At 48.3% G+C, this 26,947-nt stretch overlaps 3 protein-coding genes across 17 annotated transcripts in view; 2 read left to right on the top strand and 1 right to left on the bottom strand.

Moving 5' to 3' along the window:
• Positions 1-6,922: 6,922 nt before the first annotated feature.
• LOC101800913 (killer cell lectin-like receptor subfamily B member 1B allele B) lies at positions 6,923-11,189 on the top strand. The gene is made up of 6 exons (XM_072024886.1): positions 6,923-8,370; positions 8,894-8,992; positions 9,384-9,512; positions 9,833-9,987; positions 10,405-10,523; positions 10,904-11,189. Exons 1-6 carry the CDS (start codon positions 8,112-8,114, stop codon positions 11,097-11,099), a joined length of 957 nt encoding a protein of 318 aa, XP_071880987.1. The 5' UTR covers positions 6,923-8,111; the 3' UTR covers positions 11,100-11,189.
• A 1,162-nt stretch (positions 11,190-12,351) lies between these two features.
• LOC106019355 (C-type lectin domain family 2 member D) overlaps positions 12,352-26,947 on the top strand; it is a 70,043-nt gene continuing 55,447 nt past the window's right edge. Inside the window, exons 1-10 of one of the 12 annotated variants that reach the window (XM_072025016.1) lie at positions 12,376-12,533; positions 13,212-13,793; positions 14,017-14,185; positions 14,348-14,409; positions 16,213-16,440; positions 16,886-16,939; positions 17,359-17,451; positions 17,829-18,004; positions 18,116-18,219; positions 21,363-22,478. In XM_072025016.1, coding sequence (XP_071881117.1) covers positions 16,416-16,440; positions 16,886-16,939; positions 17,359-17,451; positions 17,829-18,004; positions 18,116-18,219; positions 21,363-21,486 — 576 coding nt within the window. In that variant the 5' untranslated portion in view covers positions 12,376-12,533; positions 13,212-13,793; positions 14,017-14,185; positions 14,348-14,409; positions 16,213-16,415 and the 3' untranslated portion in view covers positions 21,487-22,478. Of the gene's footprint in view, positions 12,534-13,211; positions 13,794-14,016; positions 14,410-14,834; positions 15,624-16,212; positions 16,441-16,885; positions 16,940-17,358; positions 17,452-17,828; positions 18,005-18,115; positions 18,220-21,362; positions 22,479-26,947 lie in introns of those variants that run through there. The other 11 variants (XM_072025015.1, XM_072025023.1, XM_072025021.1 and 8 more) reach the window with 11 other exon arrangements.
• On the bottom strand, positions 22,540-26,411 carry LOC113845375 (CD209 antigen-like protein C). Of its 4 annotated transcripts, none has more exons than XM_072024929.1 (5): positions 25,082-26,411; positions 24,265-24,366; positions 23,822-23,965; positions 23,328-23,482; positions 22,540-22,924 (listed from the first exon to the last, which is right to left on the bottom strand). In XM_072024929.1, exons 1-5 carry the CDS (start codon positions 25,158-25,160, stop codon positions 22,805-22,807), a joined length of 600 nt encoding a protein of 199 aa, XP_071881030.1. In that variant the 5' UTR covers positions 25,161-26,411; the 3' UTR covers positions 22,540-22,804. The 4 variants fall into 4 exon arrangements, with proteins under 4 accessions (XP_071881030.1, XP_071881031.1, XP_071881029.1 ...); XM_072024930.1 differs by having other exon boundaries at positions 24,265-24,354; XM_072024928.1 differs by lacking the exon at positions 25,082-26,411 and adding an exon at positions 24,550-24,914.

The raw sequence follows: 26,947 nt of genomic DNA, 5'->3' as shown, positions 1-26,947 counted from the left end.
AGTCTTTAGCAGCAATACCGGTTGTTCTCTGGATACCCAGTACCCTGAGCTGGTGGAAGGGGATGGGGAGCAGGATGTGGCCCTCACTATCCGCGAAGAACTGGTTGGTGACCTGCTACGGCACTTGGATGTGCACAAGTCGATGGGGCTGGATGGGATCCACCCAAGGGTATTGAGAGAACTGGCGGAGGAGCTGGCCAAGCCCCTATCCATCATTTATCAGCAGTCCTGGCTATCGGGGGAGGTCCCAGGGTCCCAGTTGACTGGCGGCTAGCAAACGTGACGCCCATCTACAAGAAGGGCCGGAGGGCAGACCCGGGGAACTACAGGCCGGTCAGTTTGACCTCACTACCAGGGAAGCTCATGGAGCAGATCCTCTTGGGAGTCATCATGCGGCACTTGAAGGGTAAGCAGGCGATCAGGCCCAGCCAGCATGGGTTTATGGAAGGCAGGTCCTGCTTGACGAACCTGATCTCCTTCTACGACAAAGTGACGCGCTGGGTGGATGAGGGAAAGGCTGTGGATGTGGTCTACCTTGACTTCAGCAAGGCTTTTGACACCGTCTCCCACAGCATTCTCCTCAAGAAACTGGCTGCTCTTGGCTTGGACTGGCGCACGCTTCGTTGGGTTAGAAACTGGCTGGATAGCCGGGCCCAAAGAGTTGTGGTAAATGGAGCCAAGTCCAGTTGGAGGCCAGTCACTAGTGGCGTCCCCCAGGGCTCGGTGCTGGGGCCGGTCCTCTTTAACATATTCATCAATGATCTGGATGACGGCATTGAGTGCACCCTCAGTAAGTTTGCAGATGACACCAAGCTAGGTGCGTGTGTCGATCTGCTCGAGGGTAGGAAGGCTCTGCAGGAGGATCTGGATAGGCTGCACCGATGGGCTGAGGTCAACTGTATGAAGTTCAACAAGGCCAAGTGCCGGGTCCTGCACCTGGGACGCAATAACCCCAAGCAGAACTACAGGCTGGGAGAGGAATGGTTGGAGAGCTGCCAGGCAGAGAAGGACCTGGGAGTGATGGTGGACAGTCGGCTGAATATGAGCCAGCAGTGTGCTCAGGTGGCCAAGAAGGCCAACGGCATCCTGGCTTGCATAAGAAGCAGTGTGACCAGCAGGGCTAGGGAGGTGATCGTCCCCCTGTACTCGGCTCTGGTGAGGCCGCACCTCGAGTACTGTGTTCAGTTTTGGGCCCCTCGCTACAAGAAGGACATCGAGGTGCTTGAGCGGGTCCAAAGAAGGGCGACGAAGCTGGTGAGGGGCCTGGAGAGCAAGTCCTATGAGGAGCGGCTGAAGGAGCTGGGCTTGTTCAGCCTAGAGAAGAGGAGGCTCAGGGGTGACCTTATTGCTCTGTATAAGTACATTAAAGGAGGCTGTAGCGAGGTGGGGGTTGGCCTGTTCTCCCATGTGCCTGGTGACAGGACGAGGGGGAATGGGCTAAAGTTACGCCAGGGGAGTTTTAGGTTAGATGTTAGGAAGAATTTCTTTACTGAAAGGGTTGTTAGGCACTGGAACGGGCTGCCCAGGGAGGTGGTGGAGTCACCATCCCTGGAAGTCTTCAAAAGACGTTTAGATGTAGAGCTTAGGGATATGGTTTAGTGGGGACTGTTAGTGTTAGGTCAGAGGTTGGACTCGATGATTTTGAGGTCTCTTCCAACCTAGAAATTCTGTGATTCTGTGATTCAGTGTGTCTACTCCTGGTGTCTTCTTGCTGGTGCTCCAATTTAAGGAATGAGAGAAGGAACGGTGCTTGTGTTATCCAGCTCATGCAGCAGTGTCATGTAGCAGCGAGGGAGTGGTATCACTCAGTTTATGATCCTACGGAAGAGCTCTTGCAGTAGGAATACCTGAAGATATTAAACAAATACTGACTTAAATAGTAAGGCTTCAGAACTGAAAAACCTCAGTGGCTGCAACTTCAACATGGGTAAAAAAAGTTTTCCTGACAGCACCCGCCGTCTGTTCTTTTTATTGCAAAACGGCAGTGGGAGGAGATTAGGCGCCCAGTGGGTGGAGATGAGGCGCCCTGGAGGAGTAACGCTGCACTTACTGTGATTCCCCCCCCCCCTGGAACTGAGCAATAAAACCACATAATTAAGGGAAACTACTGGGAGCGAAGGAGGCAGAGCAAGCAGCTCTGCCCACCCATCACCCTACCACCAATGTCACCCACTAAACCATGTCCCCAAGCACCATGTCCAACCTTTCCCTTAACACCCCCAGGGACGGTGACTGCACCACCTCCCTGGGCAACCCGTCCCAGTGCCTGACCGCTCTTTCTGAAAAGTGTCTCCTAATTTCCAACCAGAACCTCCTCGGGCACAACTTGAGGCCATTTCCTCTAGTCCTGTTGTTAATTATCTGTGATAAGAGGCTGACCCCCAGCTCACCAAAGGTTCCTTTCAGATAGTTTCAAAGAAGATATGTTAATAGAATATTTTCTTCTAATACCTTCTTTTAAAGAAGATATGTATAATCTCACTATGGTAGTTGTGTAGAGGATATGGCTCAGCCTTCCCCACAATTTCCAGCATCGAGGGGCACTTTGGCACTGTCAACCTTTTGGGATACATTTTGGTGCTTTCCCCCTCTTCTCACTGCATTTTTGCCCTTCGGAAAGCTCTCCCCTGGGGCAGTGTGAGCACAACCATGTTTGTTTCTCGGGAAGGGGAACACACTGGTTTTAGGTATTATTATTTTTTTCCCCAGGCATGTCCCAGCACCCCTGTGGTTAAAGGCGGCTGTGCTGCTGTCGCCGAGCCTCCTCCCAGTCTCAGCCGTGATAGTTCAGAGCATCCAGGGAGAGTTCTGCCTGTGCCAGCGTGATGTGGTTTCCTTGATACACCAAAACTCCATTTTTATGCCCCAATGAGTCACTGTGCACCATGTTGTTCCTAATCTCTCTTCTTCCTGATACCTCCAATGCTCTGTGAGTTATTTACCATTACCAAAGGTCCGGATCAGTGATTAGTGTGCTGAGAAACCTTTTTTGCTTCTCTTGTAACAACTTCCCCTGTTCTAACCACTCCCCCTTGCTACTGAAGATACTGAGGACGAGTGACCTAAAAATAAAATTTTATTTTATTTTACTTTCAATTTTATTTTTTTTTCCAATTTTATCTTTAAAGCTAGAGCAGCGTCTCTTCACACTTCAGTTTGAAAGAACACTTTCAGGTTGGCCACAGACTGGTGAAAACATCCCTTTTATGGAGAAAAAGGGTTTTTGAACGTGCTGGGTGGCAGCTTTATATATCATTTTTTTTGCTCCCTGCAAGTGTAAATGAATTTTGCCCGGCTCAATTCCCCTACTCCCTGCCCTTTGCAAACCCAAAGCTCAATTTTAATCTGCTCATTTTTGAAGTTTTCCAGAACTGGGACCCATGCCTGGAGGGAGCTGTGGCTCAGCTGGGGGGAAGCCTCTGTGATCCAGAGCAGGAGTAGTCATTGTGTGTTGCTCCCTCTACCGGAGAAAATAAGGTGATAATAATGTGTTTTGGGTTGGGAAAGGTTGTGTTTGAGGTGGTCGAATAAAAAGGGGGTTTATAGGTTAGTTTTGGGCAGTTCCAGCCTCAAAAGAGAGGGGGTGAAGCAGGAAAGATGGGACGGGCTACTGGGATGGACCAAGCTCTGGGTTTTGGGTGAAGGATGGAGTTTGGAAGAGGAACCTATTTACAAAAACAAACAAAACAAAACAAAGCAACAACAACAACAACAAGAAAAACACACAGTGGATGCAAAATCATTTGAACCAAAATTTTGGGTGTTGAAAGGATGCCTAAAAATCCCCAACATGAATTTGTACAGACACAAAACGTAGGCAAAAGACAATGGGATGGACGCATCCTTTCTGCTGTGCCCTGGGGTCCCCGTTTAAAGAGGGGGAAATAATAATAATACAATAATACAATAATAATAGAAGGGGGAGAAAAGAGGGATGGAGCAGGGAAGAAAAGGGAGAAAAGGGAGGAAGAAAAAGGGGAGAAAAAGAGGATAAGGTGGATAAGGGGGAGAAGGTGGGAAAAAGAGGTAGATTGGGGGAAAAAAGGGGGAGGGGGGGAAAGGGTGAGGGGGGTGAAAAAGGGAGAGGTGGGGAAAAAGGGTGGAAGAAGAGGGAGGAAAGGGGGAGAAGGGTGGAAAAGAGGGAGAAAGGTGGGGAAAAACAGGGAGATGGGGTCTGCCTCCTCCTCCCCTAGGACTTCACTGGGGCCATGAGCAAAGAAATACCAGGGAGCTGGACGGGGCTCAGCACCATCCTGACTCAGGGCGAGGAGTGGACATGGGTGGATGGATCCCCTTTGCAGGATGATTTGTGAGTTGTTCCTGAGCCTCGTGCAAAAACCCCATCCCGGAGAAATTTCAGTTGCTCACCCGCTTCCTTGACAACAAACTCCCCCCAAAATCCTTCCTGAGCTGGTGGGGAGCAAATGAAATTTGGGCAATGTGGGCCCACAGCCCCCAGCTGCTTGGCAAGGAGAGGAAGTTGTTAAAGCATTTTTCCTACGTATTTTCGCTGCAATTTCAGGCAGGGAAATTTCAACTGATTAAAAAGGAGATGCCACAATCCGGGATATTTTGCAGCTAGGGTCCTGCTGTAGCCACAGTGACTCCGATATCCAAAAAAAAAAAATAGAGCTTTTGGGAGAGATAAATATTTATTAACAAAGCAGAGGGTGTATGGGGAAGGAGAAACGACTGGTTTTTTTTTTGTGGGGCAGAAGCTGGAAAATTGCTTTCTTTGCAGAAACAGGAGGCAAATGGGGTGGTACGCTCCAAGCTGAATGACTAACTCGTTTTAAGGTGTTTTTTTGGGGGGAGGGGAAACATCTGAAGAGATGAAATGTTTCTGCTGGAAGCAGCATCCAAGCGCTTCCTGTTGTGCTGACTAAAATCTTGCTTACGGTGCTCCCCAGGCTGCAGGTGATGGGGGAAAGGAGGGTGAATGCCTGTGTGGCGATATCGAAGGGGCAGCTCCGCTCCCACAGGTGCAGCACGCCATTGCATTGGATATGCCAGAAAGAGGCCACCAAGATTTAAGCACAGCTTTGCCTGAGGGAGCCATGACAAGGCACAAACGGGATGGGACACGGCACCGGGATGCCAAAAAGCAGCTCCAGAGCTTTGAGGCTGGTGGCTTCTCCCAGCTCTGCTTCGTTCCTCCGCTTTCCCTTTCTCCTCCTACATTTTAAATCTCCAAACAAGGGCACCAAGCCCTCAGGATTAAGTTTTGGAGTGCTGGACAAATTTTTTTTCCAAACCTTTTGGATATTCCCAAGTCTCTCTGCAACTGCCGCAAGACATGAGTGGTTGAAGGATCCTTTGGTCCCAGAGCTCCACGCTGTTTTTTCGAGGAGTTCCTACTTCTGCAAGCTGAAGTTAAAATAAATTAATACTTATTTCTTTAAATAAGGCACCGTCACAAACCCTACACAAGGGGGTTTAATGGTAGCATCTTTCTCTTAGTCATCTTCACGGCGAAAATTCGGAGGCGACTTCAGGTTGCAGGAGGATGCTGCAGGGGGGCAGCTCAGGGCTCTCCTCCAACTATGCTTCCCCAGTCATGGACATCGATAGTAATAGCATGGGCGTTGATAGTAATAGACTTAAAGGATTGTTTGTTACCTTTTCTGATTGTACATATGTATAGCCGTACTCGGGTCTGGTATGTAAAAGCAATGTTCTGTATATCTAGAAAGTTTGATGTTCTTGTGTACATGTTGGTAGAGCATAGACTCCGCATGCACCCAGCGCTCTTTTCTTGCCTTTTATAAATATTTTTTAATTCAGATTGAGTTGAGACTTCATTTATACCAATGGCAAAGTTTTCCAAATTCTGGCAAGTCTTTTACAAACAATCCTTTAAGTTTATTACTATTAATGTGCATGACTGGGGAAGCATAGTTGGAGTTGGTAATCCTGGTTGAAGTGCTCCCGTATCTTCTATGACTTCATTAAATTCTCTCAGATAATATAACAGTCTCCATTTTCCATTCCTTTTCTTGATTACAAGAAGGCCTGTGATGGCAGTAGCTGAAAGGCGGTGACAAGGAAAAGTCACCAACCTTCATCCCTACGACCCACAGCAACCACCACTAGGAGACACTGTGCAAGCGCAGATTCGGGGAGCATATCGAGATGACTTCTTGAACTAACTTTAATATGAAGCAGGAACAGGTCATGCATACATATAGGCTCATTGTGAAACGTCATGTGTATATAACTCCTTACTGCTTATAACCGTGGCAAGTTGCCGTGTCACTTGCGAAAGACTTTGGTGGGACTAGCCCCGTTCTGCCCAGCGCTAAATAAACATACCTACTTTACAATCTCACTGCTTGTGGAGTCCGTTTTCCGCAATTCACAGCACCACGCTGGGTTCGGTCACACCCTTTCCCCCCCTCTCTGGGATGGGGGAGAGCATCAGCAAAAAAATGAAGCCTGTGGATTGAGATAGACATGGTTTATTAGGACAGAAAAGAAAGGAAAAGAATAATAATAATGGCAATAGTACTACTACTGAAATCTTTAAAAAAATGAAAGAAAAATTTGGGAAACCTGCCCTGGCTGGCTGCCCCTTCCCTCCCAGTTTCAGTCCCTAGCCAAGCATTGCTTGCTCAGCCAGCCCCAAATTTGGCTGCTCAGATGTGGATTTACCCTAAGAGCAGTATTTTGAGTCCTGGTGTGTTTTGTCTTCTTGATTGCACAGAGATTTAATGAGTCAGGGGGAAGCACAGCAGCACGGATCATATGGTCCCGTGTGTCAGCTGTTGCCTTTAACGAATTTAACAAGAAAGAGAGAAAGAGAGAGAGAGAGACAGAGAGAGAGAGAGAGGGAGAAAGAGAGAGAGAGACAGAGAGAGAGAGAGAGGGAGAAAGAGAGAGAGAGACAGAGAGAGAGAGAGAGAGAGAGAGAGAGAGAGAGAGAGAGAGAGAGAGAGAGAGAGAAAGAAAGAAAGAAAGAAAGAAAGAAAGAAAGAAAGAAAGAAAGAAAGAAAGAAAGAAAGAAAGAAAGAAAGAAAGAAAGAAAGAAAGAAAGAAAGAAAGAAAGAAAGAAAGAAAGAAGAGAAGGAAACTCAAATCACTCAAAAGCTCACTGTTTGGAGTTCTCTTGATGTTATCCTGGTGCTAAAAGAGGAAGAGGAGCAAATCTCCATTACTTTTGTTGAAGAAACCCCGTTCACGGGACAATTTTTAACACCCCTCAGGAACGGGGGCAGAGGCAGGGAAGGAATAATGGCAAAAGCTCTGGATGCTGCATTTTTTTCTCAGCTGGGCTGATGAATCTTCCCTGCAAAGAGAGGGGTGCAGAAATGTGGCTTCAGCTTCCCTCTTCTTGAGGCAGAACTCATGTTTTTGAGGCTTTTTGAGGACTGGTTGGCTGCAGGATGCAGATCCTTTAGGACGCATATTCTTTAGGGTGCATATCCAAATAGAATTTTTCCCCTCAAAACAGAATTAGCTTTTTTTTTTTTTTTTTTTTTTTTTTCTTTGAGGTTGGAGAGGGCAAGGGGGAGACAGGGCAAGGACAACTCCTAGTTGATCAAGGTGGTTTCTCATGGTGTGAAAAGCCAATCTTAGCTCCGGCTTGCTGTAGCAACAGGAAAAAAAACAACAGAAGAAACAACTGTTCTCTGTTTTCTTTTTTTTTTTACTTTTTTTTTTTTTTTTTTTCAAAGAAAATCCTGGAAGAACACAGCCGGAAAGCTGTGCACAGGCAGGGGCTGAGCAAAGGTTTCTGCCAGTGCCTGGCAGAGCAGTGATGACAGGATTAAATGCTGGAGTTATTAAAAAACAAACAAACAAAAACCAACCAACTTTCTTATCTGCTTTCAAGGACATCTGCCTTTCTTACTGGAATCACAAAGAAGCAGTGCCTTGTGCACATCAAAGGAATTTAGCTGGGCCCACACCAGAATGGGGTAAAACACTAAAAGACAAAAGCCCTTTTTTTGGCCATGAGACAGCATTAAGACCCAAGTCTGACCCTATCTTCTCATTAGGGATGTAATTTACAGGGCGGGCCGTGAGCCTGGAGGAGGCAGGAGGATCTTGTGCCTCTCACCCGGGCACTAGGCGAGGGTGTTGGTGACCCCAAAAACTTTCAGGGGCATTGAATGGCCGTGAGCTGTGGCAGGAAGTTCCAGCCCCACCACTGGTTTGCACTTCAGCGTTGCAGCTCTGAGCATTTTGGTTTCCTGTCCTCCAGACTCCATTGTGTCCCCTCCACCTGCTGCGTGTCCTTGTGTTCTCCTGCCATGGAGGATGAGGATGGCTACATGGCCTTGGACAGGCGATGCAAGCGGGGTGCTGCGGAGAGGCCGGGACCCCTCCAGGACGCAGATAGCGGGGTCCGGTCCTCCGTCCCCAGCACAGGTTTGTGGTGGCGAGAGGATACCCCGGGTGGCGACTGCTTGGCGGGGGGAAGATGCGGGGTGGAGCAGCTCTTGGGGTCCCAGAGAGTCGCTTGAGATGGGGAAACTGAGAGGGGGTTTGGGGGGGACGCTTGTCTGTGATAAGTTCAGTATCATGGAATATAAATGGTTTTGCAACAGAACTGGGAAAATGGGCAAGCAGAGGAAATACCAGAGGGGTGGTGCCATAGTTCCATGAGGGTTGGAGATGGATGAAGTGTGAGAAAAGAGAGAGAAAGAAGGTTGTGATCATTGGGTTTTCACTTTTTTTTTTTTTTTTTTTTTGGTTTATGTGCAGGTAGCAAAGCGTCTGTCAAGATCTGCTCAAAGAGAGGGGCTCTAAAAAACTATTTTTATATTGTATTTATTAATTTTTATTTATTTATTTATTTGATATTATTTTATATCAATTTATTTCTTTCCGTTGTATTTAAATTTTAATTTACAAGAAAGTGCTTTCTGAATAAAACCACGGACTCTTTCAGCTCCTACCACATGCCCACGGTGGCACGGAGTCCTTCTGAAACTGAGTGTGCTGAGCCACGTGGTGCTGCTGGTGCTGCTGGTGATGCTCAGTGTACAGGGTGAGTAAAAAACACTCGTAAACATGTCCAAAACCCTAGCGACCATGAGGGACTTTTTTATTTTATTTCTTTTTCGCCAAGGGGTGTTCAGGGTTTTATCCTAGTGACCATCTCCATTTGGATGGGGACAATTTTGCCCCACAAGATGCATCCAACAAGAGTAAATCCCCTCTCAAAACAAACAAAGAAACACAAAAACACACAAAAAAATGCTTTTAAAGCAAGGGTGGAGGACACAAGAAACATTTTTATGCTTCTGCAAAAGTTGGGTATAGTCGTGACCACAAAGGGAGCTTGCAAAATAGCCTGGAGAACCCAACTCAGCCCTGCTCGGTTTTCACGACGTTGCCCTCAAACAGCCTCAGTCTCACCCCAAAATTTTACTTACAAGTTTTTCAGAAAACGCCGACACCTCCAAGTGCTCTGCAGAACAAGAGCGAGGCTGGGGGAAGGAACAGGATGGAGGTGTGCGTGATTTCCTCCCTGCAGCGCTACTTCTGCCGCTGGAATGGCTCCGCAGGTAACCCCTTTCCCGGGGGGGTCCCTGAGGTGGGATGGGTGTCCCTGGGGGGCTGCAAGCCCAGCTCGGTGTCAATGAGCATGGTGAGGAAGAGCTCGTTTTGCTGATCATCTCCATCCTCTGTGGGCCTCCGGGAGGAGGAGGCACCTCTCCACCTTCCCCGTGCTCACCCCACTGTGTGCTCCTTGTGGTGGATGGGTGGGGAAAGTGGGCAGGAAAAATTTGGGAGGGGAGAGAGCTCCCTCCCCAGTGCCTCTTGGCTGGTTTGAGCGAGACCTCGAGCACTTTTGGGGTGTCTCACGGCTCCATCTCCTCTCCAGACCACGGGGGCTGCAAGCTGTGCCCCCCGTCTTGGCAGCTTTTTGGGGACCAGTGCTACCAAGTTTCCAAATCAACTGGGACTTGGACGGAAGGCAAAAAAGACTGCGAAAGTCGGGGGTCCCATCTGGCCGTGCTCCGAAACACCACCGATATGGTAAGTGCAGAGTGTAAAAGGCCTGAAAAGGACCCAAAAGTCCTGGGTTTTGGTGGGTAGAGGGGCAAAAACTGCCCCGCAGCTGCTGGTTGGCGGCAGGAGGCTTGGTAGCTCCAAGCCACTTCGTACTAAGGAGGGAACGGGGCTGAATCTCTTCCAAAAGGGCTTTGGAGGCCTCTTCCTACCTTTGGCATGGAAAGAAGGAGGGACACAGAGCTCAGGGGGAGCCTCTGGTGTCTCAGGCTCTGAATTTAAGCTCTTTCCACCCACTGAGTGAGGCAGCACCCAAGGGACGGGTGGTGTTTAGGGCCCGTCTCTTTGAGGATGAACCAAATGGGTTCAAAAAGCCAGCTTTGCACCCCAATGAGCCTCTTGCTGAAGGCCCCTGGAAGCCAACACTCCTCTCCCATTTCCCAGGAGCACTTAAATGAGGGGATCCAGCAGGACAGCAAGGAGAAGCTAACGGTGTGGATTGGATTAAAACCATCCAACTACATATGGAAATGGGTGGACAACTCCTCCTTCGATGCCACCATGTGAGTACAGCTGCAACCCGTGGTGTGCGGAGCAGCTTTGCTCCACTTCTGCCCCAAAATCTCCAATATTTGGTATCTGCGACAGCTTCTTAATCCCCCCGAATGGCTTTATAGCCCAATAGTTGGCTGTACGAAGCACTATAACCCAACATCTAATCACACCTACGCAGCCAACGTGGTTTTAATGCCCTGGGCATGCTCCAGTGGAGGAAGGAGCCAGATGGTAGTGCAAGCACAGCAATCTGCATGCACATCTGGGCAAGCCCGCAGCAAGAAGCCTCCTGGAGCCCAGTGAGACAGGCTGGGGGAGAAGCTCCCGTTGCCCCCTCTCCCAAGAGCAAAAGGAGCTGCTTTTGGGTGCTGATGGTTTTGGTTTGCAGGTTTGGTTCCCTTCAGAGTGTGGAGAACGGCTGCGTGACCTTCAGAGACAAGAAGCTGGAGGTCAATGGCTGTGGGAGCCACCAGTACTGGGTTTGCCAGACAGAACCCTTCCATCTCCTTTCAAAGACTGCAGGAGATGGAGAGCTGTGCAGTGCCCACTCCGAAAAGCCCAGCCTGCAGGATGCTTGCTGCTAATATTTGGGGTGAAGCCAACCCTCCGTGTTACAGCTCTGCGAGGAATTTCGGGGTTTGAAGCCAACCAATAACAGCTGAGACTATCAGTGAAATTAGCATGTGGTTTATTTTTTTTTTTTTTATTAAAAAAAGCATACCTATATGTACATACAGACTGTATTTGTTCCATTCTTGCTTTGTCCTCCTTCCAACAGAAAATGTATAGTAAAAAAAATAGCATAATTCCATAGCACATCAGATTTGTAGGTTTCAGATCTAGTATTACAAACATACAGGTTTATGAAAGTTCATGCCCTATGACTAAGAGCACAGATAAAATGCTTCTTAAACTCAAACAGGCTTGCTGCAGTGACTGCTTCCCTGGGGAGCCTGTTCCAGCGTGCAACCACCCTCTTGGTGAAGAACCTCTTCCTGATGGCCAGCCTGAACTTCCCCTGCCCCAGCTTGACACCATTCCGTGGGTCCTATCCCTGGTCACTAAAGAGAAGAGATCGGCACCTGTCCCTCCACTCCACCTCAGGAGGAAGCTGTAGACCATGACGAGGTCTGCCATCAGCCTCCTCTTTTTGAGCCTGAACAGGCCAAGTGCCCTCAGCAGCTCCTCATACGTCTTCCCCTCTGGGCCCTTCACCATCTCTGTGGCTCTTCTCTGGACACTCTCCAACACTTTAATGTCCTTTTTGTGCTGTGGTGCCCAAAACTGCACACAGTACTCGAAGGGGAGGCCAGCCCAGTGCAGAGTAGAGCGGGACAATCAACTGCCTCGACAGATTAGTGATATAGTGCTTGATGCACCCCAGGGTATGGTTGGCCCTCCTGGCTGCCAGGGCAGACTGCTGGCTCATATTCATTCACCTTGCTCTCAGCTAAAACTCCCAGATCCCTCTTGTGGCTGGACAGTACAGAAGATTGACTGAGCCTCCAAGAATCGGAGCAGAAAGGAAATTCTAATAATGTTGCTGCAAAGAAGCAGATTTAAGTAAGTTTTTACCAGCTTTTGTGCTAGTTTTGGCACAAGCATTATGTTTATGGGATCTTTTACTTGGGGTAAATCTTTTGCCTCCACTCGACGTAGTAAGTCCACACATGGACTTACCCTAAGAGCAGTGTGTCTACTCCTGGTGTCTCATGTCTTGCTTGTGCTGCAATTCAGTGAACGAGAGGAATAGCTGCTACAGAAGCATGGAGTGTTACTTAAGAGCGAGGGGAGGGGTATCGCTCAGTCTGCTGATCTTGTGCAAGATCTTGTGGTCTTGCAGAACAGTGGCAGTAGGAACGCCTCTCTTGACCGATATATGTAAAGTGACTCAAACCTCGCTGGCTGCCACTTGAACACAGGTTATAAATGAATTCCTGATAACAAAAGTGAAAGGGAAGCAATCCTCTGTTACTTTTATTGAAGAAAGCCAGGGGAAGGAGTTTAAGGCCGCCGGGGTGAGTAATGCTGCACGTACTGCAGTAACACTTAACGCACCAATACAACATTTTATTGTCTGAGCTGGCTTGCAAATGTTTGCGTGCAAAGTGGGGGTCAATGGTAACGTGGCTTTGACTCACCTCTTCCTGGGGCAAAACTGAAGTTTCTGAGGATGTTTGAGGTCTGGTTTGCCACTCAAAATATACATTTGTCCCCTCGAAATAGGATTATCTTTTTGTTTGTTTGTTTGTTTTCTTGTGGGTGCAGAGGGCAAAGGGGAGAAGGGGCGAGGACGACTCCCAGGAGATCAAGATGATTTTTCCCCTTTGGGATGTGCAAGCACACAGCTGGGGGCTCAGATAGGGGAGTCTGCTTCCAACTAGTGTGGGTTTACGTGGCAGGGTTTTGGTAGCAGGACTCCACGTCCCAAAGGACATCGAGCCCCATACGATGCAGCCGAGTGTCTGCACACTTGGGGAGCCTGAAGGACCCTGCCAGGAGCACGAGGGATGGATCCGATGGGGAAAAGTGTGCTGGGGGAGGGAGGATGAAACCATCTGGGCAGCAAGGAGTTAAATGACCATGAGTGTTCTCAGCAATGAGCATGGCATTTTGTGGAAACTCAGTGGGAAGGAGGCAGAGCCAGCAGCTGTGTGCATTTGTGTGCCTGTCATTAACCATTGCTTTCCCTTCAGATATTCAAAGCATCAATCATCCAGGCGGGAAAAGACCCCCAAAATGGAGACCCACCCATCCCCCTACCACCGATGTCACCCACTAAACCGCGTCCCCAAGCACCACATCCAACCTTTCCCTTTTATGGAAAAAAAGGGTTGGAGCAGCCGTGTGATGCAGCCGAGTCTGCGCACATTTGGGGAACCTGAAAGACCCTGGCAGGATCACAAGGGATGGATCCAATGGGGAAAAATGCTCAGGGGGGGGAAAGGAAGGGAGGATGAAACCACCTGGGTTGCAAGGGTTTATTACTTCCAGCCGGCTGCTGTTGGGCATGATAATTTTAACAGTACGAATATTTAGAGAGCCTTTCTTTTTTAAGAAAATATTTCCATTTGACCCTGCAGAACTAAAAATAAATGGGAGGCTGCTTCTATGAGCAGCAGAAAGATACTTGGAAAAAAACACCACAGAAGAAAACACTTTCTGGAACTCAACACTTTCTGTCCGTTATCTGGCTTCGAGCCCAGATGCAGCTGTGTTTTTCTCTGTCTTGTTTCATTTTCCCCTGAGACAGAGAGGCACCAGCAGTGCCAAATAATGTAAGTAACCTTTTTTTAATTATTATTTTTATTTTTATTTCTGATGCTGGTGGGGGCAGAGCATTGTTGTTTTGTTTCCATGACTCAGAGACAGCTAGGAACCTGCCACATTGTCTGCTTTTTATTCTCTAATCAGACACTGCAGAGTCTTTGTGTGTTTTTCTATAGGAGTTTCATGGAACTGGAAAAAAAAAATCAAAAAAACACTTTTTGCATTTTTTAGCAACAGGGCTCAAAGTCCACTCGGCTCTGTTCCAATGCCACGTATCGGCACGGGTTGAAAAGCCTCCAGCTGGTCCGCAGAGGGTCGAAAAGCCTTGAGTCAAAGAGCCAGGGAGCTGAAATTGGGTTTCCAGATAACCGCATGTGCTGCCCTTCCCTTGAACCAAGTGGTGAGCTATAGGGGTGTGAACTGTGTGAGGTTTGGGCAAAGGATGCCTGAGCCTAATTCCAGGGATTTTTTTGAGCTAAAAACAAAAGAGGAGATTTAACCTGTGCAGCTGCAGAGTGACCAGCTGGAGTTATTTATTAAACCACCGTTTACTTGCCACCAGCTAATTAACTTCAATGGCGGTGAGGGGAAGAGAGTGCCTGCAGAATGTGCTGGAGGATGCAGGTGAGCTATGATTTGGGCACGGGGCTGCTGCTGCTGGGTGGATTTGGCTTATCGGAGCTGTTGTGTTGAGCTTATGGGGCAAGATTTGGGGAGCAGGGGGTGCCCACAAAGGAGCAGCAATGACAAAGCATTAGGGACCAACCTCAACCCCATTTCCCTGCCCAGCTCATGGGGAGCAGGTAGAAGAGGGTCGATGGGGCAGAATTTGGTTTTGTTTTGTTTTTAGTCCTCCCTGCTGCAGTCTGTTCTTAGCAGGCAATAAATTAGCAGGCAATAAATTAAAATCTGTCTATACTGAGGCTGTTTTGGCTGTATAATTGGGATCCCTTCTCCTTTTCTCAACCCTTGAGCTTTCTTTTCATCCTATTTTCTCCTCCAGCTCTTTGGGGATGGGGAGCAGGAGCAGCCCGATGGAGCCGAGCTGCCCACCAGCACCAAACAACCAGGCATAGGGTTTCTGTGTTTCTGTCTTTTTTTTTTTTTTTTTTTTGCTTGGACAAAGAGCCTTTGTTTTCATTGCCAACATGTTTGCTGAGGGTGCTGCTGGATCAGGCAGTAAATTCTCTTCCCACTGGAGCCATGAAACTGAGACCAAAGTTTGCTCCTACGGATTTCAGCATGCTATCTGATGTGAAAACAGCCTTTATTGCCTTTTTTCTTTTTTTTTTTCCTCCCAAACACACCAAGCTGTAGTCTGGGGCAGGAGCAGTTTAGTCCTTTGGGGATGAGTTGGTTCTGAGGAGGGTGGCAACGAGCTGTTGTAAGGCAGCAAAGCTCTGCCCAGGTCCAACTTTATCCAAAATGGAGCAATTTTAAAACTGTACTGGGTCTGGCTGGAATGTTAACTTTCCCGGCAGCAGCCCATACAGTGCCGTACTCTGTACTTGTAGCTGGAACAGCAGTGTTACCACACCAGTGTTGTGTCTGCTGCTGAGCAGTGCTGGCACAGCATCAGGACTCTCTCTAACCCTCCTAGGGGGTGGGCAAAAAGTGAGGAGGGAAGCATCACTAGGGCAGCTGGCCTAAACCAATCAAAGGGATATTCCGTACCATGTGATGTCACACTCGGCAAGAAAAGGTGGAAAAAGGAAGAACAGAGGAGGGGTGGGCTCTCGTTTGGAAGACGTCGGTCCTCCTCTCCAACACCGGCTGCGTGCGTTGAGGCCTTGCTTCAAGGACGTGGTCAATCATCGCTCATTTGTGGGAAGTAGAGAGTAATTTCTTTCCTCTGCACTTCCATATAGCCTTCATTTATTTTGTTTGTTTTCCTCCCTTCTTTTTATTTTTTTCCTTTTCCCCTCCCTTTTCCCCTTTCCCTTTTTTTTCCCCCTTAGTTAAACTGTTTAGTTCATGGTAGTCTTTATTTAATTGTTATTATTATTTCCCTTTAATTAAATTACCCTTATCTCAACCCGTGAGTTGTTCTTTGCTTTCCTTCTCCCCCTCCTCATCTAAAGGAAGGGGAGTGAGAGAGCGGTTGTGGGGTTTAGCTGCCCAGCATGGTAAAACCACCAGAAAAACTAAGACCTTTTTATGCTTTGTTTGGGAAATAAAAGGCCAAGCTGGTTTTGCCTGGGAAATTCTTGTAAAACAAAGCAGAAAAAAACAGCCGCATGGTCTGGATATCCCAATGTTTTGCCTGTTTACACAGAATAATCATCTGGGCTTTGTTCAACGCACCTGGAGGCTCTTCCGTTAAAGAGCCTGAGCTCTTTTTGAGATGGAAATGATTCCGTGGCAATAGCTTCATCTGTGGTTTTCTTGTTTTATCGTTAATTTTTCTTTTTATTTACTTATTTTCAGTTACGAGCTGGGACATTTTCTGCAGCCTGTGGGACTGAACGAAGTTTGGAGTGAATAGAAACAGCAAGAAATGAGGATGTTTTCCCATGCGCTTTAAGAAAATGGTGCGTCCAGGCCTAAATAGCATCTCGGATATTTTTTAGAAGAGCTGGCTGGAGAAACAAACAAACAAACAAAAAACAGGAAAAAAAGGGACTTTGAGGATGGCAGAAACCCTTCCTGATGCAGGTAAATAACCCCCGTGCTCTTTCCTTACTGGTCTTAAGGGCTGCCCTGCCTGCGATGGGTGGTTTGGATTTTAGGGTTATGTTGCTATAGTGTGTTCTTCTGGTGGGCTGTCAAGTGGAGCGGGGGCTGGAGCCAAAAAACGTTGAAGAAATGGGGAAGTTATCGAGACCGCACTTCCCCATGGCAAACAGAAGGTGCTGAAATGGTTTCCTGGCTCAAAAACAATGGGCTCGAGTTCTCCTTCAAAGCAGGAAGGTGGAAACCATGCATCCACCACTGTCTGCTTTCCATCTTCCCCAAAATAAGGGGATGAACTGCTGCTGCAGCCCTCGGGCTGGCCCTAATGGGTGCAGAGGGGTGTGTGGGGCCTGATCCTGCTCACGGGGCCAGGCAGGAGGCAGAGGGGCTCCTCCACGTCCTTACCAGCCCCTTGGCTTTGTTATAGGTGAGGACCCGACTGCTGTGATGATGTCCCCACGCCAAAGAGCAACGGAGACGAGTAAGCACCAGTCCTTTTTTTGGGATGCCGCAGTGCTGCTGGAGGTCATGGCAGAGCTTAGAGCTACATGGGCATAATTTAATTTAATTAAAATAGCTGGGGAGAGGAGCGTAAGGATGGGAAAGCTGTGAGAGGTATGGAATGGCGTGAGCTGTGGGTGTGGGTGCAATGCTCATATCCAAGCTTGAAGGGGATGGAAGTGATGCAATGAGCTCAGGCAGCCCTAAAAATCCTCAGAAGCCAAAGGCAGCCTCTGAACTGAGCCTTTTCCCCCGGATATGTACTTTCTGGGTGTATTTTCAGGTGCTGGGGGGAATAGAGGGGCAGTGGGCAGCTCGGGGGGCTCTTGGAGGCACTTGCACCCCATGTTTGTTGACCGTGCCTCTCCTCTGTGCTCCGTTGCTTTGTTCTCCCTCCAGCTTTTAGCCTCAAGTGCCTTAAGGACAAACTGATCCCCATCGGGGCCACCGTGCTCGTGACAGCGTTGGTGATCACCGTCATTGCCCTGGCGGGTAAGAGGATGGAGGTGGCCCTACCAGAATCCTCTCCTCCCCTTTGGAAAACCCAGTGGTGAGGATAGGGCAGGGGCTGGGCATGGGATGCCACGGGAAAACCTGGATGGGGGCAAAATTTGTCCGTAAAGGGGCCAAAATTGCCTCAAAACACTCTGCTCCAGGAGGAAGCTGCAGAAAGACCTTTATGGAGAGGAAGGAGGTGTTTATTTCAGCCCTAAATGGCTTCTTGAACTGAAAATGAATATTTTGAACAGAAAGGTGAAAACAACAAAAATAAAATGAGAAGTGGAAATGAACATGTTTTTTACGGGATTAGATCTCACAAATCATCACCACTGATTAAAATAAGCAGATTTCCTTCTGCTTATTTCCAGCCAGGAAATGTCCATCCTGCCCCTCTCCCATCCTTCCCACCTGCTCAGAAAACGGCATCGGGTTCAGGGAGAAATGCTTCTACTTTGTGCAGAACGAGACCAACTGGAACAAGAGCCAGAGCTTCTGCCTCTCCCTAGGAGCCCAGCTGGCCACCATCGACAGCCAGGAGGACTTGGTTAAAAGAGGGGTTTGCCGGGTGCTGGGGTGGCTTTTTGGGAAGCAGCTGTGGGGTTCCTTGGAGGATGTAAGGTGAAGATGGGCACAACATTTCTTCTTTGCTTTCCAGCACTTCCTATTGCACTACGGACGTCCCTTGCACTACTGGGTTGGTCTGCATCGAGAGGGATCCAACCCCTGGAGATGGTGTAACGGGTCTCTCTTCAACAACCTGTACGTCATGGCTGCTTTTCCTCATATTTTGTAATGGACTGGGAGCAATTAACCACCCCTTCTTCTAATGCTTGGTCCTTGGTGTTACATATGGAGTGGTACTTCGTGTCGAGAAAATGGTTGATATTCATAAAGAAGGGGGAGATGTGGGAGTGTGGTCATGGGGGTTGGAAAGCCCTGTGGTTGAGATACCATTAGACTCTTAACGACGAGGCCATCAGGAATATAAAAGAGTTTAGAGGGAACAAAGTAGGGTGATTCAGGAGACTCCATGCAGTCTCTGGTTTCTTGTTCTCCAACTGGTTTCTTGTTCTCCAGCCATTAAGGCATGGATGTTTCTGGGTGTTTGCTGCTGATATATGCAAAGTTGTTTGACCAATGAAAAGGTGTTTTGAAAAGAACTGCTGTGGAGAGAAGGGTATAAGAGGGAAGCCTGTCCTCAAGATGAAAAAGGCAACACGATGTGATGAAGTTATGTCATCAATAAAGAAGCAGAAAGGAGGAGTGAAAAGGAGCAGGCTAGTAGAATGGAGACCAGTACAGGAACAGGCACATTGATCGCCTCATGAAGATAGGTTCGACCAAACTTGGCAAACTGCTCAGAGAAGCTCGTACAGAAAGTCACTGGAAATGGGCGCACCGGAGCTGGGAAGAAGCTCAAGCTGACAGAAGCGGACCTGTGCACACAACTGCCCCTCGCTGGTCAGCAGTTGCGCGTTATGGGGAATCAACGCCCTAAGGAACAAAGACTGTCCTGGTAACCTTACAGCTTATTCTCCTTATTAACAATTGGACAGTTTATAAGCCTGAAACATGGGACCAAATTGAGGTCAAGGTGTGGGACTCTGCAACTAAAAACGACAAGGTTGCGGTGAGATTGCTGGGCACCTGGCGAGCAATCCCTGAGGCCTTAAAGAGCCATGTGGATCCACAATTCACAAACATGTGGTTTGCCAGATAGTGAGGGAGCTGTGGGCTCCTTTACTGATCCGACTGCCACGCCATGGGCCCCTCTGCCGCTACAGCCATCTCAGGCCTTTGCTGTTACGCCCCCTGCTGACCTGGACGTGCCTTTTGACCCAGGCCTCATTGGCTTGAAAAGGAGATGGGTATGATTTTCTTCGATCCCGGAAGAATGGGATACATAAGGCCTGAAGGCTGAGTTGCTTGACAACTGGGAGAGAGACATATTGTTCAAAAGGAATGGAAAATGGAGACTTGTTTGTAATCAAGAAAAGGAATGGAAGATTGAGACTGTTAAGTCATGGATCTTAAAGGATTGTTTGTTACCTTTCCTGATTGTACGTATGTATAGGTGTACTCGGGTTTAGTATGTAAAAGCGATGTTCTGTATATTTAGAATGTTTGCTGTTCGTGTGTGTGTGTTGGTGGAGCGTAGACTCCCCGCACACCCAGCGCTGTTTAATTGCCTTTTATACCTTTTATAAGTATAAATATTACTAAATTCAGATTGAGTTGAGACTTCATTTATAATACTAATGTTATAAATGAAGTCTCAACTCAATCTGAATTTTGTAATATTTCTAAAATCTATAGAAGGTATAAAAGCTATAAAAGGTATAAAAACTATAAAAGGCAAGTAAATAGGGCTGGGTGTGCGGGGAGTCTACGCTCCACCAACACACACACACGAACATCAAACATTCTAAATATACAGAACATCGCTTTTACATACTAAACCCGAGTACACCTATACATACGTACAATCAGGAAAGGTAACAAACAATCCTTTAAGATCCATGACTTAACAGTCTCAATCTTCCATTCCTTTTATTGATTACAAACAAGTCTCCATTTTCCATTCCTTTTCAACAATCTGTCTCGCTTTAAGTTGTCAAGTGACTTGGCCTTTGGGCCTTATGTATCCCGTTCTTCCCGGATCGAAGAAAAGCATATCCATCTCCCTTTTCAAGGCCAATGAGGCCTGGGTCAAAAGCCACGTTCAGGCCAACAGGGGGCGGAACAGCAAAAGCCTTCGATGGCTGTAGCAGCAGAGGGGCTGATGGCGTAGCAGTCGGATCAGTAAAGGAGCCCACAGCTCCCTCACTATCTGACAAACCACACGTCTCTGACTGTGGCCCCAAATGGCTCTTTAAGGCCTCAGAGATTGCTCACCAGGTGCCCAGCAATCTCACCGCAACCTTGCCACTTTTAGTTGCAGAGTCCCACACCTTGACCTCAATTTGGTCCCATGTTTCAGGATCATAAACTGTCTGATTTTAAGGTTACCAGGACAGTCTTTGTTCCTTAGGGTGTTGATTCCCCATAACGCGCAACTGCTGACCAGCGAGGGGCAGTTGTGTGCACAGGTCCGCTTCTGTCAGCTTGAGCTTCTTCCCAGCTCCGGTGCGCCCATTTCCAGTGACTTTCTGTACGAGCTTCTCTGAGCAGTTTGCCAAGTTTGGTCGAACCTATCTTCATGAGGCGATCAATGTGCCTGTTCCTGTACTGGTCTCCATTCTGCCAGCCTGTTCCTTTTCATTCCTTCTTTCTGCTTCTTTATTGATGACATAACTTCATCACATAGTGTTGCCTTTTTCATCTTGAGGACAGGCTCCCCTCTTATACCCTTCTCTCCACAGCGGTTCTTTTCAAAACAACTTTTCATTGGTCAGACAACTTTGAATGTAACAACAACAGCAAACACCCAGAAACATCCATGCCTTAATGACTGGAGAACAAGAGACCATCTGGAGAACAAGAAACCAGAGACTGCATGGAGTCTCCTGAATCACCCTTCTTTGTTCCCTCTAATCTTTTTTATATTCCTGATGGCCTCGTCGTTAAGAGTCTAATGGTATCTCAACCACAGGGCTTTCTGACCCCCATGGCCACACTCTCAAATCTCCCCCTTCTTTATTAATATCAACCATTTTCTCGACACGAATTACCATTCCATATATAACACTGGGAAGCAGCTTGTGGATGCAGAGGGCATCCCTGGATGAACCCATATGGGATTAATCAACCAAAAATATTTCTTCCTTCATGGAAGGGGGCAGATTTAGCTTTGTATGGGGGTCATTGTCCGCTGGAAAGGATTCTTCCTCCTCCTTCCAGCACCGTTTGCTTATGTGGGAGATGCTCAGCCCCTTGACTTCTCCTTCTGCTACTCTGTGCAGGTTCGATATCAAGGGCAATGGCCAATGTGCCTACATCAACCTGGCTGGGGTCAGCAGTGACTGGTGCTCCCAGCAGAAGTATTCAGTCTGCAGCCACCCCCTGCAGAGCCCCAGGGGAGCATAGTTGGAGGAGAGCCCTGAGTGGCCCCCTGCAGCATCCTCCTGCATCCTGGAGTCGCCTCCGAATTTACACCGTGAAGATAACGAAGAGAAAGCTGCTATCATTAAACCCCCTTGTGTAGGGTTCCTGACGGTGCTTTATTTAAAAAAATAAGTATTAATTTATTTTAACTTCAGCTTGCAGAAGTAGAAACTCCTTGAAACAACAGCGTGGAGCTCTGGGATAAAAGGATCCTTCAGCCACTCGCGTCTTTGTAGCAGTTGCAGAGAGACTTGGGAATATCCAAAAGGTTTGGAAAAAACATTTGTCCAGCACTCTGAAGCTTGAGGGCTTGATGCCCTTGTTTGTGGGATTCAGATATAGGAGGAGAAAGGGAAAGTGGAAGAACGAAGCAGAGCTGGGAGAAGCCACCAGCCTCGAAGCTCTGGAGCAACTTTTTGGCATCCCGGTGCTGTGTCCCATCCCGTTTGTGCCTTGTCGTGGCTCCCTCAGTTGAAGCTGTGCTTAAATCTTGGCGGCCTCTTTCTGGCAAATCCAATGCAACGGCGTGCTGCACAAGTGGGAGCGGAGCTGCCCCTTCGATATCGCCACACAGGCATTCGCCTTCCTTTCCCCAAACACCTGCAGCCTGGGGAGCACCGTAAGCAAGATTTTAGTCAGCCCAACAGAAAGCGCTTGGATGCTGCTTCCGGCAGCAACATTTCATCTCTTCAGATGGTTGTTTAGCCCCCCAAAAAAGTTTAACCAAGTCAGCCGTTCAGCTTGGAGTGTACCACCCTGTTTGCCTCCTATTTCTCCAGAGAAAGCAATTTTCCAGCTTTTGCCCCACAAAAAAAACAAACAAACCAAACCAAAACAAAAATACAAAAAATACTAAAAAAACAAAACAAAACAAAACAAAAGAAACAAACCAAAACAAACAAAAAAAAAAACACACTTGTTTCTCCTCCCCATCCACCCTCAGCTTTGTTAATAAATATTTATCTCTCCCAAAAGCTCTATTTTTTTTTTTTTTGGATATCAAAGTCAATGTGGCTACAGGAGGACCCCAGCTGCAAAATATCCCTGACTGGGGCATCTCCTTTTTAACCAGTTGAAATTTCCCTGCCTGAAATTACAGGGAAAATATGTAGGAAAAATGTTTTGATCACTTCTTCCTCTCCTTGCCGAGCAGCTGGGGGCTGCGGGCCCGCATTGCCCAAATTTCATTTGCTCCCCACCAGCTCTGGAAGGATTCTGGGGGGAGTTTGCTGTCAAGGAAGGGGGTGAGCAACCCAAATTTCTCCTGGGATGGGATTTTTGCATGGGGCTCGGGAACAACTCACAAATCATCCTGCAAAGGGGATCCATCCATCCACGTCCACTCCTCACCGTGAGTCAGGATGGTGCTGAGCCCCGTCCAGCTCCCTGGTAATTCTTTGCTCATGGTCCCAATGAAGTCCTAGGGGAGGAGGAAGCAGACCCCATCTCCCTGTTTTTCCCCCCCTTTCTCTTCCTTTTCACCCCTTCTCCCCCGTTTTCTCCTCCTCCCCATTTTCCCCCCCCATCCTTTTTCCCCACTCTCCCTCTTTTTCCCACCTTATCCCCCTTTCCCCCTTATCCTCTTTTTCTCTCCCTTTTCTTCCCCCCTTCTCTCCCTTTTCTTCCCCCTCCCTCTTTTCCCCCCCCTTCACCTCCTTTTCTCCCCCTTCTATTATTATTTTATTATTTTATCATTATTATTCCCCCCTCTTTATTATTATTTATTTTTCCCTGACATCCGATTGTCTCTGCAACTTGGGCAGGCAGCATCAGCTGCAAAAAAATCTGATTGGGGTCGTGATGCTTTCTCTTTGGTCTTTTACCTTCTCCTCCATGCTCTTCAGCACCACCAGCTCTGCCCTCCTGTCCTTGCAGTCACCTCCTGCCTCTTCCCAGGGCAGGGTTTTTGCAGAAACCCAGTAGCATTTGGTGGCAAAGGGCTGCCAGCCCGCAGGGCAGAGCCAGCAGCCCTCGGCACCTGGGGCAGGGGTTGGGGACGTGAGCTGGGTAAGGGGCGAAGCTGGGAGACCCCTCCCCAGGGCCCTCCCAAGCTTTTCTCAACCCCTTGTTTTGTTTTGTTTTGTTTTTTAGGATAAAAGTCTTTATGAGAACTGGGGGGAAAGCTGGGGTTGGAGGGATAGGAGCAGAGGTTGAAGGGACAAAGAGGGGTGCATGGAGAGGGGAAGGATAAAGGTGACAACGCGGAGGGAAAGCAGCAGGATGGGGAGTCCAGGGGGGCTTTCCCTGGCCGTTGGGCCCCATTTTCTGCGTGGAGGGGCCCAAAGCAAGCCAACACCCCCGTAACAGCGTGGGCTACCTGGTGCCTGGTGGCTCTCGGCCTCGCACAGCCGCTCTCTGAGCCCCAGCTGGAAGTAGTTCAGGGAGCAGTTGGAGCTGGGGGTGTCCTTGCCCAGGCAGGGTTCCCAGGAGCATGAGCCAGTGGGATTGAGGCTGTTTCCATCTGAAATTGGGGGGGCGGGATGGGTTTGACCCCAGGATGCAAGCAGTGGGGTGAAACCCTTGTGCGGAGCCACCCTCGGCGTGGGATGGAGCAAGGTGCTGCCAGAGGGAGCAGGGATTTGTGGCAGCACAGGCATCAAACCCACAAAACAAATAAATAAACAAAAAAAAACAAACAAAAAAACAACCTGGTGTGTCCAGGAGATGTTCTCTAAATACAGGTGCAATACAGAGCTGCCATGGCATTTGTGGGGGGGGATTTGATTTGTTGTCCCCCCACCCTGACACCCCGCCACTCACCGTGTCGCTGCAGCAGCCACACCACGATGCCCGCCAGGACGGCGGCCCCAACCCATCCGGTTCCCATTATCACCCAGTACCACCGGTGACCTGCAACGGGACCTGTATTGGGAGAGAAACCCACAACGTCACCATCCCTTCCCTGTTTTAACCCCTTTCAGTTTGGTGTCCACGTCATGGGGACAGACACGTCTGTCCCCCCTCCCCCCCTCGCCCTGCATCCTGCAAGGTATCTTGGAGGGGAGCTGAGAAGCAAAAAAAACACCCACAAGCTGCCTCCCTCACTTGGCCGAGGTGATGAACAGCAGCTCAGCTCCTTGCACCCCATGCTGCACCTGGGAGGGGGCTTGGGGGGGTCCTGGCTCAAGGGAAGGGCCCAAAATGAAGCCTTGGGGTGCTCAAAGCCACAATTGCTGCTCGGTTGCAGCCCGCTTGCAGAAGCCCTCGAGCGAGGTGAGAAAGGGGAGCGTGCAAAAGCTCTGCAGGTAGCGGTGTCCTCGGGGAAATTCTCCTTGCAGCACATTTCAGAGAGATTTGGGGAAAGAAATCTGCTCGTGCAGCTGCTCTGCCCCGTAGCGGAGGTGGACAGCAAACATCCTCGAGGAAAATGAGGATTTGGGCCAGAAAAAAAAAAAAAATAAAAAATTTCTTCTTCCTGTGTTTCCCCCGCCCCATTCTAGGGCCCAGCAGCTCCGGAGTGGCACCAGGGACAGCACCAGCACCGTTTGTAGGGCGTCCAGCCCACCTCCCCCAAAAGATACAGGTCCAAAGCCCAGAGGGACCCCTGCACCCATGGGTACGAAGCAAATCCACTCACCGTGAGGCTTTGGGAGCTGTGGGATGCCTCTGGGACCCGGTGGCAACTCCAGGTCGGTGTAAACCGTTGTCAGCGCCATCGCCAGCAGTCCCCAGGGAGCAGCAGAGCCAGGTGCAGGGGCAGAAAAAGGAAATTATTATTATTTTATATTTTTTTTTCTGGAGGTAAAGCTGGGTGAAGCGACGCTGGGTGTCTGAGCCTCGCCTGCTGCCCTCTGCTCCCCAACCTGCTGAGGCCGCCCACAAAAAGCGGTTTCCGAAAGCAAAGCAGCCTCTGAGAGGTGCAAAGGGAAGGACATTTTATTTAATTAGCATAAAACTTAAAATATATATATATATAGCAAAAAGAAATATCAAAATCAAAAGCATTAAAAAAGCAATAGCAACCCCTTCTTCTCCAGGAGAGCGGGGTCAGGGCAGGGCTTTCATCTCATTTATTATCATGTTTGTATTGCAATTATCTTCTTGCACAGAGGTTTGTGCACCTTGGCACCAAGTTGGGGAGGGGAGCATAAAGCCCTTTTCCACGCAATTATCCCCAAAATTCCACTTAATAATCAGTACCTCTCCCTTTCCCACCTTTGGAGGTGAAGGTAAAACCTTGGAGGGGGGAAGAAGAAGCAGAAGCCACCAGCGCTCAGCCCCTTTGCCTCCAGCACCTCTGCAAGCCAGGGACAGGTATAAGGGATGGGGATTTTAGCAAAAATAAATAAAATGAAATAGATTTTAGGGTAGAATCTGCACGGCTGCTCCCTCCCTAACATTTTTTGCAAAAGTGCTGCAAAACTGTTCCCTTGACAGCAGCAGCGGGTGGTTTAGCACCTTTTCAGAACCTCATCCACGACAAGATTTAACAGATTAACACCTCGTTATGTTTTGTGTCTTCGTTTAATTTTTAAGCCACCAAACCCCAAACCTCCCTGTCTTCAGCCCTTCCTGCCTCTGAGCTTTTGAATTTTCTTGGTTTCTCTTGGATTCTGCACTTTCTCTTTTAAATAACCCCCAGGCAAATTTCTTTTCATGCACAAGAAATTTGCAGCAGCAAGAAGTCCACGCCAGGATGAAATTTCCTTCCTATTTTTATTTTTCATTTTAATTTATGGGCCCCTTCCAACTAGGGATATTCTATGATTCTGGTTTTTAAGTCCTAGCATCCCTGTTTCCTCTGATTTATTTTTGCTCCATTTCACCCCATAGTTTAGCACCTTCATTTATTTTATTTTAATTTATATTCTCACAAATCGTGGTCAAGCATGAGGAGATGCTTTACCCCAAACATCACCCCCATCATCTCCCTTCCTTTAGATGGCTGAGGCTTTAGAGGCGCAAAATTTCCATTTTCCATAAATTTCTCCGCCAAAATTCTTGGGAATACGGGCACAGAAGAGCCACCTCATTAAGAAGGTTGGATGTAATGATTTCGTCAACGAACCTTGCTGCATTTATCAACTAAATTCAGGTTTGAGATATCTGAGCTCACATCGCAGCCTCTATACCCCAGAGCAAAGAGTACAAGGGTTGCAGAGCAAAGTGGTGGAAACGTCTCCTCTGTTTGGGGTGGAGAGGACAAAATTTCGTGGAATTAATGACTGAGAGAAGGTTTTTGTGGAGAAGGGGTTGCACAAGACTCTGTGGTTGGTGGTGGTGAACCAGCTGAAGAAATGCTCCAAGGGAAGAAATAGGTGAAAAACCTGCAACTTTTCCCACTTTTCCTGCAGCCCATCCCAAAATCCAAAACACCTTCACACACCAACCAATGCCAACGAGGTGACGGCTCCAATCATCGTGGCACGGATCCCCCAGACCCTTCTTGTCCCCTCTTAGGCTGGGGAAAACAACTGAAGCCCTGAGGTTTCCTCCTGCAGCA

Source organism: Anas platyrhynchos, chromosome 17 (genome assembly GCF_047663525.1).
Source record: "Anas platyrhynchos isolate ZD024472 breed Pekin duck chromosome 17, IASCAAS_PekinDuck_T2T, whole genome shotgun sequence".
NCBI lineage: Eukaryota > Metazoa > Chordata > Aves > Anseriformes > Anatidae > Anas > Anas platyrhynchos.
Note: the sequence above shows the minus strand (reverse complement) of the source record. Positions and strands in the feature narration are given on the sequence as shown.